The sequence below is a fragment of the Capra hircus genome, chromosome 21 (genome assembly GCF_001704415.2).
Source record: "Capra hircus breed San Clemente chromosome 21, ASM170441v1, whole genome shotgun sequence".
Lineage (NCBI taxonomy): Eukaryota > Metazoa > Chordata > Mammalia > Artiodactyla > Bovidae > Capra > Capra hircus.
The window spans coordinates 34,318,848-34,333,874 of record NC_030828.1 but is presented as its reverse complement, the minus strand read 5'-3'; the positions used below and the strand labels follow the sequence as shown (position 1 = coordinate 34,333,874).

General features: G+C 46.4%; 1 protein-coding gene across 1 annotated transcript; it reads left to right on the top strand.

Annotated features, from left to right (window-relative positions):
- LOC108638467 (granzyme B-like) lies at positions 7,533–11,064 on the top strand. Its single transcript, XM_018065884.1, has 5 exons — positions 7,533–7,719; positions 8,963–9,113; positions 9,597–9,732; positions 9,931–10,188; positions 10,829–11,064. The coding sequence occupies exons 1-5, from the start codon at positions 7,665–7,667 to the stop codon at positions 10,970–10,972; spliced, it is 744 nt and encodes a 247-aa protein (XP_017921373.1). The 5' UTR covers positions 7,533–7,664; the 3' UTR covers positions 10,973–11,064.

Here is a 15,027-nt window from a genome sequence, read left to right as displayed (position 1 = left end):
TTTTATTATTACTCATTTTACTTAGACACAGAATCTTACAGTTTCAAGCCATAGATGGTTTTTAACATCTCTTATTGAGGCTCCCTTTGGTCACATCTAGGAAGAAATGTAGCCTCTCCACTGAGGCTTTTCCCAGGTAGGGGGTCTTTCTTAGGAAAGTTCCTGAGTCATGCTCTTTTCCATGTGAAAAATATTCTCAAGTGCTTCTGTACTTACACAGATTGAGCAGGCTTCACAGAACAACTAAACAGAGATAAGGTAATAGAGATTTCAGGGACAGCACAAGCTAGGGATATAGTACTTGCAAAAATAGTTTGGAAAAGTCACTAGACAGATGGATGAAGGCACCTCTCAACAAACAATACAGTGCTTGGGGGATGGAGACAGTGTAATTCCCAGAGTACAGTACTGTATTCAAAATCTCCAGTTTTAGAGGGTTGGGATGAGGGGTGGTGGGAGGGAGGCTCAAGGCGAAGGGAATATATATATATATACACATACTTATAACTGGTTTGCATTGTTGTATGGCAGAAACCAGCACAACATTGTAAAGTAATTATCTTCCAATTTTAAAAAATTCAGTTTTCAATGAAAATATGCAAATACAAAGAAATAAGAAAGTAAGGTCTATTCATAGAGGGCAAAAAAGCAAACTTGATACAAAACAACTTTGAGGATAATTAGAAAAGGCAGAGGAACCAGAGATCAAATTGCCAACATTTGCTCTGTCATAGAGAAAGCAAGGGAATTCCAGAAAAACATCTACTTTTGTTTCACTGACTATGCTAAAGCCTTTGACTGTGTGGAAAATTCTTCAAGAGATGGGAATACCAGACCATCTTACCTGCCTTCTGAGAAACCTGTGTGAGGGTCTAGAAGCAAGAGTTAGAACCTTATAGGGAACGACTGACTGGTTCAAAATTGGAAAAAGAATATGACAAGGCTGTTTATTGTTACCTTGCTTATTTAACTTATATGCAGAGTACATCATGTGAAATGCTGGACTGGATGAATCACAAGCTGGAATCAAGATTTCTGGGAGAAATATCAACAACCTCAGATAAGGAGATGACACTACCCTAATGGTAGAAGGTGATTAGGAACTTGAAAGCCTCTTGAAGAGGGTGAAAGAAGAGAGTGAAAAGGGCAGCTTAAAACTCAATATTAAAAAACCTAAGATCCATGACATCCGGTCACATTACTTCATGGAAAATAGAAGGGGAAAAGGTGGAAGTAGTGACAGATTTCCTCTTCTTGGGCTCTAAAATCACTGTGGACTGCGGCCATGAAATTAGAAGATGATTGCTCCTTGGCAGGAAAACTATGACAAACCTAGACAGTATATTAAAACGCAAAGCCATCACCCTGCTGACAAAGGCCTGCATAGTCAAAGCGATGGTTTCTCCAGTAGTCAAGTACAGATGTGAAAGTCGGACCATAAAAATGGCAGAGAGATGAAGAATTGATGCTTCCAAACTGAGGTGCTAGAGAAGATTCTTTTGAGTCCCTTGGACAGCGAGGAAATCAAACCAGTCAATACTGAAGGAAATCAACCTGGAATATTCATTGGAAGAACTGATGCTAAAGCTGAAGCCCCAATACTTTGGCCACCTGATGCAAACTGCCTGATGAAAAGACCCTGATGCTGGGAAAGACTGAAAGCAGAAAGAGAAGAGGCTGACAGAGGATGAGATGGTTGAATAGCACTGGATTCCATGGACATGAACTTGGGCAAGCTCCGGGAGATGGTGAGGGAGAGGGAGGCCTGGCATGACGTAGTCTGTGGGATCACAAACATTTGGAAGCAACTTGGCAACTGAACACACAAACACTGTTTATACCAGACAAAGATTTTAAATTGACTGTCTTAAAAATTCTCAAAGAAGAAAAAAAAGTACTCAAAGAGCTGAAGGAACCATGAAAGGAACTAAAGCAAATCAGAACAATGTATGAAAATGTAGAGAATGTCTATAAAGAGATACAAATTAAAATTCTAGAACTGAAAAGCACAATAACAGACTAAAAAATGTCAATAGAGAATTTCAACAGTAGATATGACTAGGCAGACGAAAGAGTCAGTGAACTTGGAGGGAAAATAATTCGGTCTGAAAGGTGAAAAGGAAAAAAGAATGAAGAAAAATGAACAGAATTTAAGGGACCTATGAGATACTATCAAATGTACTAACATATGCATTCAGGGAGTCACAAAAGGAGAAGAAAGAAGGGTCAGAAAAACATACTTGAAGAAATAATGGCTAAAAAGATCCCGAATTTGATGAAACATAGGAGTGTAAATAACAAAGAAGCCCAGCAAACTCCCAAGTAGTCTCCAAGAGATCCACACTGAGACACACTACAACCAAAGTGTCAAGAGCCAAAGACAAAATCTAGACAGCAGCAAGACAGAAGGGATGACTTAGGGACAAGGGATTTTTCAATGAGACTAATGCCCAATTTCTCATCAGCAACCACAGAGGCAGTGGCATGACATATGTAAACTGCTTTAAGAAAAAGATCTGGGAACCACAAAGTACATATCTGGTGAAAGCGCCCTCCAAAAATGAAGAAGTAAAGATGCTCCCAGATAAACAAAAGCTAGGGGAATTAATCATTGTTACTGCCCTGTAGACCTGCCCTGGGCTTCCCTGGTGGCTCAGCAGTAGAGAATTCACCTGAAATGTGGAAGACACGGACTTGAATGTTTGATCCCTGCGTTGGGAAGACCCCCTGGAGGAGGGCATGGCAACCCACTCTAGTATTTCTTGCCTGGAAAATCCCATGGACAGAGGAGCCTGGGGGCTACAATCCACAGTGTCACAGAGTCAGACACAACTGAAGTGACTGGGCAAAGCCCAGCACACAGCCCCACCCTACTAGAAACCCGAAGGAGCATCCTTTAAGCTGAAACACAAAGACACCAGATGGCAACTTGAAGCCAAATGAAGAAAACAAAATCTCTGGTCAAAATAACCACATAGATAATTATGAAATCTAGTAGTATTTGTATTTTTGGCTTGTAATTTCTTTTTGTTTCTCAGATGATTTAAAAGACAAATGCATAAAACAATAATTATAAGCTCTGTCAAAGGACACACATGGATAAAGGTGTAATTTGTGACAATAACAAGGTAGGCAATGGAACTAGATAGGAGCAGAGTTAATGTATAATGTTGAGGCTACATTGATATGTATTCAAAGTATATTGTTATAAATTTAGGGCATTAACCATGGTAACCATTAAGAAATTAACTTTAAAATATACAGAACAGGAAATGAAGAGGGATTCAAAATAGCACACTAGGGAAAAAAGTGATCAAACACAATAGAAGGCAATTTTGAAGAAACAGAAAATACATAAAATGTATAAAAACCAAATAGCAAAGTGGCAAAGGTAAGTCCCTCATTATCAGCAATCACTTCAATTGTAAGTGGATTAAACTAACTAAGTAAAAGACAGATTGGAAGAATGTATTTAAAAATATGATCTAACTCCATGCAGCTTGCAAGAGACTCCCTTTAGATCCAAAGATAAAAATGGTTGAAAATGAAACAATGGAAAAAGATATGCTATGTAAATAATAATCAAGAGGAAATTGGAATGGTTATACCAATACTAGATAAAAAACATTTTAAGTGAAAAATTGTGAAAAGAGACAGTTGATAAGAGATCAATTAAGAAGACATATCACACCAAACATCAGAACTCTAAAATACATGAAGCAACATTGAGAGAATTGAGGAGAGAAATAGTTTTATAAAAATAGTTGGAGACCTTACTTTCAGTAGTAAATAGTACCTCTATAAACCAATTAGATTACACATACTCCTCGAGGGCATATGAAGAATTCCCTAGGATAGACCATAGGTTAGGCCATAAAACATTTCTCAATACATTTTAAAAGACTGAAATAATACTTCAGCAATATGTGAGCCATGAAGTTCCAGATATTCAAGCTGGTTTTAGAAAAGGCAGAGGAACCAGACATCAAATTGCCAATATTGGCTGGATCATCGAAAAAGCAAGAGAGTTCCAGAAAAACATGTATTTCTGCTTTATTAACTATGCCAAAGCCTTTGACTGTGTGGATCACAATAAACTGTGGAAAATTCTGAAAGAGATGGGAATACCAGAGCACCTGACCTCCTCTTCAGAAACCTATATGCAGGTCAGGAAGCAACAGTTCGAACTGGACATGGAACAACAGACTGGTTCCAAATAGGAAAAGGAGTACATCAAGGCTATATATCGTCAGCCTGATTATGTAACTTCTATGCAGAGTACATCATGAGAAACGCTGGGCTGGAAGAAGCACAAGCTGGAATCAAGATTGCCAGGAGAAATATCTATAACTTCAGATATGTAGATGACACCACCCTTAAGGCAGAAAGTGAAGTGGAACTAAAAAGCCTCTTGATGAAAGTGAAAGAGGAGAGTGAAAAAGTTGGCTTAAAGCTCAACATTCCGAAAATGAAGATCATGGCATCTGGTCACATCACTTCATGGGAAATAGATGGGGAAACAGTGGAAACAGTGTCAGACTTCATTTTGGGGGGCTCCAAAATCACTGCAGATGGTAACTGCAGCCATGAAATTAAAAGATGCTTACTCGTTGGAAGGAAAGTTATGACCAACCATGATAGCATATTCAAAAGCAGAGACATTACTTTGCCAGCAAAGGTCTGTCTAGTCAAGGCTATGGTTTTTCCAGTGGTCATGTATGGATGTGAGAGTTGGACTGTGAAGAAGGCTGAGCGCCGAAGAATTGATGCTTTTGAACTGTTGTTTTGGAGAAGACTCTTGAGTGTCCCTTGGACTGCAAGGAGATCCAACCAGTACATGCTGAAGGAGATCAGCCCTGGGATTTCTTTGGAAGGAAAGATGCTGAAGCTGAAGCTCCAGTTCTTTGGCCACCTCATGCAAAGAGTTGACTCATTGGAAAAGACTCTGTTGCTGGGAAGGATTTGGGGCAGGAGGAGAAGGGGACGACAGAGGATGAGATGGCTGGATGGCATCACTGACTCGATGGACGTGAGTCTGGGTGAAATCTGGGTGGTCGTAATGAACAAGGAGGCTACAATTCATGGGATCGCAAAGAGTCGGACATGACTGCGTGACTGAACTGAACTGAACTGAATACAAATTATCTTTTTTAACCACAGAGGAAGGAAGCTAGAAATGAATAACAAAAGGAAAACTGGAAAATTCACAAACAGGGAAATATATGGAAATTAAACTGCACACTCTTAAGTAACCAGTGGGCCTAAGAAGAAATTATAAGACAAGTTAGAAAGTACTTTGAGACAAGTGAAAATGAAAATGCAACATACCAAACATATAGGATGCTGTGAAAGTCATGTTCAGAGGAAAACACAAAACTATACGTGAGGACATTAAAGAAGAAACATTCCTAACCAGCAACACAACTGTAAGCCTAACAAAATAAAAACAGATCAAACCACTCAAGCCAGCAGATATAAGGAAATACTAAAGATTAGAACCAAACAATCAAAATAAAAAGAATCAACAAACCAAAAGTTGGTTCTTTGAAAAGATCAATAGAATTGATACACTTTTAGCTAGACCAACAAAAAAAGAGAGAGAGAAGATTCACATTACTGAAATCAGAAATTTAGAAAAGGGGACACTACTACCAACCTCAGAGAAATGAAAAGAATTGTTAGAGAATACTATCAATGTTTGCACACCAACAAATTAGATAAAATCAAGATGAAATGATCAGTTCCCTAGAAATATAGAAATAACCAAAGCTGATTCAAAAATAAGTAGCAAATCTAATCAGACTTATGACAATAAAGAGATTGAATCAAAAATCAAAAACCTTCTAACAAAGAAAATCCTAGGCTACCCTGGTGAATTCTATAAAACATTAAAGAAGAATTAACACTAGTCTTACGCAGACTTGTTCCAAAAAATTAAAGAAGCGGAAATACTTCCTAATACTTCCTACTATCATCCCAGGTATTTTAAATGCACTGCCATGATAATAATCTATCTGTGAGACATAAGCAAATGAGTAATATTTTTCCTTTCTACTTTCCAAATTTTCTTTTTTTTTTTTTTAGTTTTCTATTTTTTTAATTTTAAAATCTTTAATTCTTACATGCGTTCCCAAACATGAACCCCCCTCCCACCTCCCTCCCCATAACATCTCTGTGTGTCATCCCCATGCACCAGCCCCTGAACATATACTACACACAAATAACAAAGCTAATTTTATTTTTAAAATGTCTACGGTGGGCAAACTAAGTTCAAAAAAGTAAAGGTTCGATAAATGTATTTGGTTTGATAAGGAGGATATTTACCCTGAAATTATGTCTTTTGATGCATAATATTCCTCAGAAAGCTGTAAAGTACAGACTACGTCAAGATAGACACTTAAATCCCCAGACTCTAACCACTCAGAGATTCTCTGTTGTTCTTGAACAGGGCTGGGTTTGGACTATTTAGAAAGAACTGTCCTTTATTTCCATACAGCAAGGTCTTCAGCAGAGTTTGTTCAGCCAGTGTGAGCCTCTAATGTGCCTGGCCTGCTGAGTCTGAAGTGCGGCCCTCTGGACACAGCACAGACAATACTCAAAGGACAACTATAGGTCTTCACTCACCCAGCATGCTCTTCCACTTCACATGGCATGGGCCACTTAGTCACCTAAACGTCCTTTGGAGAACCAGCCCTTTCCCAGTCTTAGTTCAGGTGGTTTAGGTGGAACCCACCCCAGCCTACTCAAAGGAGGAATGACCTAGGCTTACATCAATCTGTAGATGCAGTTTCTAGAGTCAGAGTGATTCGTTAAATTAGACCAATAAATGTCAAGTGCACTACGTTTGTTTGCAAAACATGGACAGGAGAAATGGTCTGTATCACTCTGAGTATTTGTAAGTTTTTTAAATGGTGGAGTTCTTTGTTTTTTTAACTTATTTATTTTAATTGGAGGCTAATTACAACATTGTAGTGGTATTGCCATACATTGACATGAATCAGCCATGGGTGTACATGTGTTAGAAAGGAAGTTAAGATGATGAGTGGATGGCTTATGGACTTAGTAGGGGGCAGGCAAGCTCTGTGCATCCCTGGACCACAGCCCTTCCCATGCTGCACTCAGGTCATGGATGTCTCTTTCTCCTCCAGCAGATGGTCAGCTCTCTAAGGGAAGGAGATGCATCTCCAGTGTGTTCGGTCATAATAACATAGAGAAGAGCTTAAACCCACATCTGCTCAAGAAATTATTCTGTGGACTCAGCATCATGGAAATGAGGCCCTGATGGTTCTACCACTGGGGACTCTGGTTTCTGGGCTCTACTACCCCTGCTGGTCAATACCACACCCTACAGTCCCCACCTTGTCCTCTTGGGTTCCTGCTCTGGGCTGGAACAAGTGGTCTGCTCTGAGTCATCATCTGTGGGTACTGGTGTGGTCACTGGATGATTCTCACACAACCACGCAGAGAACGTCATCAGGCAGATGGAGTGGGGGCGGGGCAAGCTTTCATAGAAAGCCTTTAGGATGAAGCATCACAAAACCCGGAGGGGAACACGAGATCGCTGAGTCCACTGACACTGCGTTTCTCTCCAGGAGGCTGGGGGATCTGCAAGAGAGCCAGGAGGAAGCACCAGCATTTCCATCCTGGGCAGTCTTTCTCGGAAGATGCAGCCACTCCTGCTCCTGGTGGCCTTTCTCCTGACCCCCAGGGCAAAGGCAGGTGAGTGACCATCCCCATCCCAGGGGCCCAACCCCATCCTCCAGGTGGCACAGAGGTCCCGCCTGTTCTGCATGTCCCTGATCCAGCTATCCACCAGGAAGGAACATTCAGAACACCAGCTGCCATCCCACCTCATACCAGGGAGTATGATGCTGGATAAACCGCCAGCAGGAGCGACAGAGCAAAGCCTGCTCTCAAGAGGAGCCAGTGGGTACCAGCCCCTCCTCCAGCCCTCCCTTTGCCCTCTGGAAAGTAGAACTTTCCCAGAAGTGATGGCAGATGGTCCCAACCTGGAGAAAAGAAAATACTAAATTGCCCCTGAAGAGGGCAGAGTGGGTCTGGCCTCTGCTTCTAGTTACCTCAGCATCTGCTTGGCAGACCCTGGAGTTGGTGCCTCTGTGTTTGCTCAATCCCTAAGACCCAAGGCCCTTTACCCAACTCGACTTCCCTTCTCAGGCCCTCAGGGGCTCCTCTCTTTCAAGGATGAAGCCAGTGTTTGGTAGACCTGAACTGCTCTACTTCCCAGAAGCACACCAGCACTGGCCATACCAACAGCCCCATCCAGAGGCCCACTGTGAGCAGGGAGGGTGCAGGAGGGGGCATGGTGACTCCTTCATGCAGCCAACACTCACTCACCAGGCACTTACCAGTCAGGCCCTGGGAAAGAGGCTATGGCGACATCTAGGTCCCTACTCTGAATTCCTATGCTCTGGAAAACAGAGCCATCCTGAATAAAATAGGGTAATGGGCCCTTAGAAATTCACCTGGAATGAAGCACAGGTGGGGGTGGAATTTTCAGAAGCCTCTAGGACTTGGCTATCCCTAGGACAGGAATGAAAAGTGAAAGTGTTGGTTGCTCAGTCCTGTCTGACTCTTTGCGACCCCAAGGACTGTAGCCCACCAGTCTCCTCCGTCCATGGAATTCTCCAGGCAAGAATACTGGAATGGGTTGCCATTGTCTTCTGCCAGGGATTCTTCCCAGCCCAGATATGCGAACCTGGAGTCTCCTGCATTGCAGGCAGATTCTATGCCCACCTCCATTTATGTGTGGGAGACAGATTCGCAGACCCAGACAGCTGCTCTATTCTAGAGGAGGAAGTTGAGCCCCTTCCCAGCCTCCTCCCGCCCCACCAACTCCAGGCCAGGCTGGACTCCCAGTGCCCAGCAGTTCTGAGCATGAAGCCGATGCCCACAAGGTACACTCAGTGGGGGCACACAAGCAGAACAGCCTCTTTTCCTTCAGGGGAGATCATCGGGGGCCATGAAGCCAAGCCCCACTCCCGCCCCTACATGGCCTATCTTCAGTCGCGGAATCAGGATCGTCCAGCAGTCAGGTGCGGTGGGTTCCTGGTTCGAGAGGACTTCGTGCTGACAGCCGCTCACTGCCACGGAAGGTGAGGAGCAGCAAGTAGCCGGTACCTTTCTGAACACCCTTGGCAAGGGAGCCCTGCCTTTTTTCTCTAGGTGCAACCAGGCTGTTAGAAACATTGAGCCAAGAGGGTTCCTGGGAGGGCAAGAAAGAGGGGGCCAGGAGAGTGAGAGGGTGAGAAAGAGGGAAGGTCACTGCTGGAGGTGTTGCTGAAGTGATAGGCTAGACATAGGGAGCGCCTGGATATCAGAATGTGAACCAGTGCAACTTCACATGTGTCCTAGGGCTAACTGCCCATGGAGAACAGTTATGCTCTTCACAGTGGCTCCAGAATCTGACCTTGGCTGCCAAGAAACAGACAGTACAGAAAGCTTAGCCCCCAGGGCCCTCCTGGGGCCTGCATTTCCCCTCAGTGGCAGCCTTGCCCTGGAGTCACCTGCCCTCCATGGCTCCAGGGCTGTAAACCCTGTGTTGTGACCCCCAATCTCTTGCTCTGCTCTCTGTGAAGCTCAATCAAAGTCACCCTGGGGGCCCACAACATCAAACAGCAGGAGAGGACCCAGCAGGTCATCAGGGTGAGAAGAGCCATCTGCCACCCAGACTATAATCCTAAAAACTACTCCAACGACATCATGTTATTAAAGGTAAACCGCCCTGCTTCTCATGCCCTCCTGGGATCAGCTCGTTTCCCGTCCCAGGACCTCCTACCCCTTTCTCCCCTCCCATCCTGGCCACCTGACCAGTCCCTGTGGCTCAGGACAGAGAAGAGACACATCAGCATCATTGCCGTGTCCAGGCTCAGGGACCACTGGCTGAGCCAGACTCTTGTCTCTTCCCATCAGCTGGAGAGAAAGGCCAAGCAGACATCAGCTGTGAAGCCCCTTAGGCTGCCCAGGGCCAAGGCCCGGGTGAAGCCAGGACAGGTGTGCAGCGTGGCCGGCTGGGGGAGGGACTCCACGGGCACCTGCACTGACACACTGCAGGAGGTAAAGCTGACCGTGCAGGAGGATCGAGAGTGTGAGGCCTACTTACCCAAGTATTATAACCGCGCCAACCAGCTGTGTGTGGGGGACCCAAAGACAAAGAAAGCTTCCTTTAAGGTGAGAATCACAGCCTACCTTGCTTGGATCTGGGGAGAAGGGTGTTGGCAGAAGATCTGGGACCTGGGGACCACCTCATCCTCTAGGCTTGGGACCTCTCTCAGGAGTAAAAGGGGGAACAGCAGGAGCTGGGAGGACCTAGAGCCTCTGCAAGCCACGTAAGACCTGCAGTGAATGCCAACCTGGCGCTCCTCCGGAAGGGAGAATCTGCCACGCACTGAGGCTCAGGTGTTAGAAAACCAGGCTTCCTGAGTGGGAGATGGACCGGTCCAGGTGCCTGCTCAGAGCTGGAACCCACCTGCTTACTGAGCTCCCCCTCCCTGATGAGTGTCAGCCCTCCCAGCTGCTTCCCTGTCCTAACAGCAGCCTGGAACCAATAGCCAGCCCTCAGCATCTAGACTGAGAGGGGGCGGAGACCTGGGGGCAGAGAAGGAGCTGCCCCCTGGGGGAAGTGAAGCAGGGACAATGTCCAGGTCAGGGCTGGCAGCCAGGGGCCCATAGACCTGCCTTGCCCACTTGTCTCGTACAGGGAGGCCTTGCAAAGTGGACTTCTTAGAGAGGAGTCTTGAAATGGCAGGGTGGGAGAGAGGGCAGGACCAGGAGGACAGCAGACTCAGTCCTTCTGCTTCTCTGTCCTCAGGGGGACTCTGGAGGCCCTCTCGTGTGTGACAATGTGGCCCAGGGCATTGTCTCTTATGGACAAGACGATGGATCAACTCCACGGGCCTTCACCAAAGTCTCAACTTTCCTGCCCTGGATAAAGAAAACCATGAAAAGCCTCTGACTGCAGGAACCAGACCATCTTCCCTGGGGCTAATCCAGAATCACACTGTGGGGTTGGAGGTGCCCATAGCTCAATAAATGTCTCTCAGCAGAGCTCGAAGGGCTGGTTGCTTATTTATTCACTGACTCCTATTCTCAAACGCTCACTGTGTGTTTAGAAAGGCAATGACAGGATTCTGCTGTTTTCTGCTCCTCCTCTCCCCCCTCCCACCATCTCTTCCCCTGAACCCCATGCAAAGCTGTCACCCAGGTCTGCTTCCCCACACCTGTCTTCCAGGGCCAGCCGTCCCGCCAGGGCTGAAACTGAGCACCATCAGGGGAAGACATGAACCTCTCTGGTCCTGTGGCTCAGGGTGTGCTCCTTAGCTCCTTGCTCTGGGTACATAGCAGGGAGGAGTGGGTCACACCATGGGTCCCCGACACCAAGAGCATAGCCTGGGGCTGCAGCTCCAGGACAGAGACCCTCCTACTGTGGAGGAGGGCTACCTGAGCTGACCTTTAACCCCCACAGCCAGGGGAGCTGGCCCAGAGCTGGGCTGGTCTCCTGAGAAGCCCCTCCATCTCACTCAGGCTGAGTGTCCTGCTTTGCCCTCCAAAGAGCCCAGGGCCCCAGCTCTGCCTCCAGTCTCCTCTGCCGCCCCTTCTTCTCCATCTCTGCCCACCACTGTGCGTCCTCAGCAGGGCCACCATCTCCTGTCCCCTCCAGACCACACTGATCTCTGCTGACCCCTTCCTCACATCCCTCCCACCCTGCATACCCGAGTCCCGTGGGGTCCCAGCAGGGCCTCACCACTGACGTGCCAGCCCAGCTCATGCCTTGGCAGAGAGGGGTCAGAGGGGCCAGGCCTGTGCTGTACTGGGCAAGTCCAGATTGCTGGGCCCCATCTCTCACCTGGGCAGGGCCAGCTCGACCCCTCACATGCAGCCCAGTGTCCCCCATGTGCTCAGGGTCCTCTGGCTCCTTATGGCTCAGTAGCCTGAGTCCCTGTCAGCCTCTCCGTTTAGGTACTGGCGGCCTCTGGTCCTCTGGGCCAAGATTCCCTGCCGGTCACCTGGGACCCTTTGAGTTAGAAAGGGATCCTGTCTTTAGTAGGGCAGAAAAGTGCATTGGTTTTCATCCATCAACACAAATGCTGATGAAACACCTACTAAGTGCCGGACACTATGTACAATGGACACAATACAGGTTCTATCATATCAGTTCAACTGTAACTGACAGTGTCGATATCGTCCAAATTGTCTATATTCCCTCCCTGTCTTGAGTCCATTTGTGGGGCCTACATCTCTGTGGGTCGTCCACAGGGACAAAGATTCGTGTTTCTTTTTATTGCTGGTTACACTCATAGGTTGTTGTTATGTTGTTATGTGTTATGTGTGACTCTTGAACACCAGTCATTTGGTTTCTAACAAGAAGATACTGCTCTGCTCACTGGAGCATCCTCGTCCCCTCGGGAAGGGGCAGCGGGGAGGGAAGAGATGGAACATGGGCAGCTTTATGTGTTTTACTCTAAAGATAGCAGGCAGGAATGTCCTTGCTCACACCCAGATGGTAGGAACACCCATTTGAAAGGCAATTAGAATCTGACTCTAAACACTCATCCACTGGACGGGCCAGAAGCAGGCTCGCTGTCACGCCTGCAAGCTCCTGCCTGTGCAAACCAAACTGCAGTCAGGGAGGCCCACGTGGTATGGACAAATGGAGAAGCGCCTCTGCTCTTAGGCCGTCACAGTGGCTGCTGCTCCACAGGGTCCGAGACAACCTAGCCTTTCATCCTGGGGAAGGTCTTGGTTTGGAGAGCATGTGATTTTTGCTGGGCAAGATCTCCATGTCCTGGTCTCCCCTCACCAGAGCCTTCCGTCTGCCATCCCTCCAGGCTCTTGACTGTGGTGCTGAGCTGCCTGGGAGCTGAGCCAGAGTTCTAGCCCTTGGCTGCTGCTGCCCTACCCCAACACAAAGCACTGTGCTTCTCTGGGGGATGTGTCAACACTCTGGGATATGGTTACCCTAAAGGCAGGCCCTTTCCCCTCTGGCTGTGCGCAAATCACGCAGCAACACAATCTCCTAGTGACCTGGGGCACCTTTACAAAGGAAGAGCGGTGATGACACAGCTTCTGATTTGGACCTGAAAAAATCCCAAGATTCACTAGAGACCCCGCTCCTTGATTGAAAATCACACAAAAGGAAACAAAGAAACAAAAAGGTACTGTTTAAAAAATGAGCCTAGCCACATACATATTCAGCTCAAGTATGACATTTACTTTGAGGAAATGGTTCTATTGTTTGGAAAATTTAAAAATATTTGTTGCTGACTTGTCCTCCTTCGAGAGATGAGGGAGACAGTCCCAGGAGGGACAGTGAGTGCCTGGAGGCCCCACAGAGTTAGGACGGAGCCTGGGCTCAGCCAGGTCCCCTAAGAGCCAGGACAGCAAGAGGACTTCCATGTTTTCTAACGCAGCCCACTGATGACTTCCTGCCATCCCTGGACAAGACACGAGCCTCTGGTCACATACCTCTGTCCATGGACAGTTACCGTCTGGGCACCCATTGTAGCCATCGTCTGGCAAGTACTCAAACAGCTTCTTGGTGAGCTGGTCTGTCTGCTCATGGGCACATGCAGAAAGAGGTGGGTAAGCACCTAAAACATACTGATTTCTTCAAACCTTCTCCACTGAATTATCCCCCAGCTCCCATCTTTAAGGAAACAAATCTTCCCTTGCTTAAATATCTCTGTAATGGAAATAAAACATGACATACAGCCATGAAATTAAAAGACACTTACTCCTTGGAAGGAAGGTTATGACCAACCTAGATAGCATATTCAAAAGCAGAGACATTACTTTGCCAACAAAGGTCCGTCTAGCCAAGGCTATGGTTTCTCCAGTGGTCATGTATGGATGTGAGAGTTGGACTATGAAGAAAGCTGAGTGCCAAAGAATTAATGCTTTTGAACTGTGCTGTTGGATAAGACTCTTGAGAGTCCCTTGGACCGCAAGGAGATCCAAACAGTCCATCCATCCTAAAGGAGATCAGTCCTCGGTGCTCTTTGGAAGGAGTGATTCTGAAGCTGAAACTCCACCTCATGCGAAGAACTGACTCATTGGAAAAGACCTTGATGCTGGGAGGGATTGGAGGCAGGAGGAGAATGGGATGACAGAGGATGAGATGGCTGGATGGCATCACCGACTCAATAGACGTAAGTTGAGTGAACTCTGGGAGTTGGTGATGGACAGGGAGGCCTGGCAGGCTGCGATTTGTGGGGTTGCAAAGAGTCAGACACGACTGAGCAACTGAACTGAACTGAAGAGTAAAAATCCCTGTAGATACTGCTAAGGAAATTTCGCTACTCACCAAGGCCTCTCCCATCAATTTTCCTTCTGTCCAGACTCACAAGAAGAGTCAGGTACCAGCATACTGGTAGGGAATTGACCAGCCAGCTCTGGGGGTGATGGGCCTAAAGGGATTCAAATCTGCGCTGGTTTGTTTTGGGACTGTGCACTGGAACAGGGACGGCTCCGCCTTTCCAGCCCATGACCATGCTGCTGCCAGTACCACCCAAGTTCTAGACTTGCAGAACATCAAGAGTTTATTTCCTATTTCCTATCTTCATATCCCACCCAACACTGCTTTTGGTCAACAAACACCTTGCTCCATGAAAAAAATTCAGCAACTGTTTCTTTTTCCCAGAGGCATATTGCTAGACTACATTCCTTCTGTAGTCGGGAGGCTCAGTCCACCTGTGTTACTCAGGTAGGAAAGGAAATCACATCTAAGCATGTAACGGTCAAATTAATGAAAGTCAAAGAGAAAGAGAAGAAGCTGAACATAGGCAGAGAAGAAAAGAAAATATTTCAGAGGAAACAACAATCACAACTTTCTTGTCAGAAATCAGATCAGTTCAGTTCATTTCAGTCGCTCAGTCGTTTCCAACTCTTTGCAACCCCATGAATTGCAGCACGCCAGGCCTCCCTGTCCATCACCAACTCCCGGACTTTACCCAGATTGACATCCATCGAGTCAGTGATGCCATCCAGCCATCTCATCCTCTGTCATCCCCT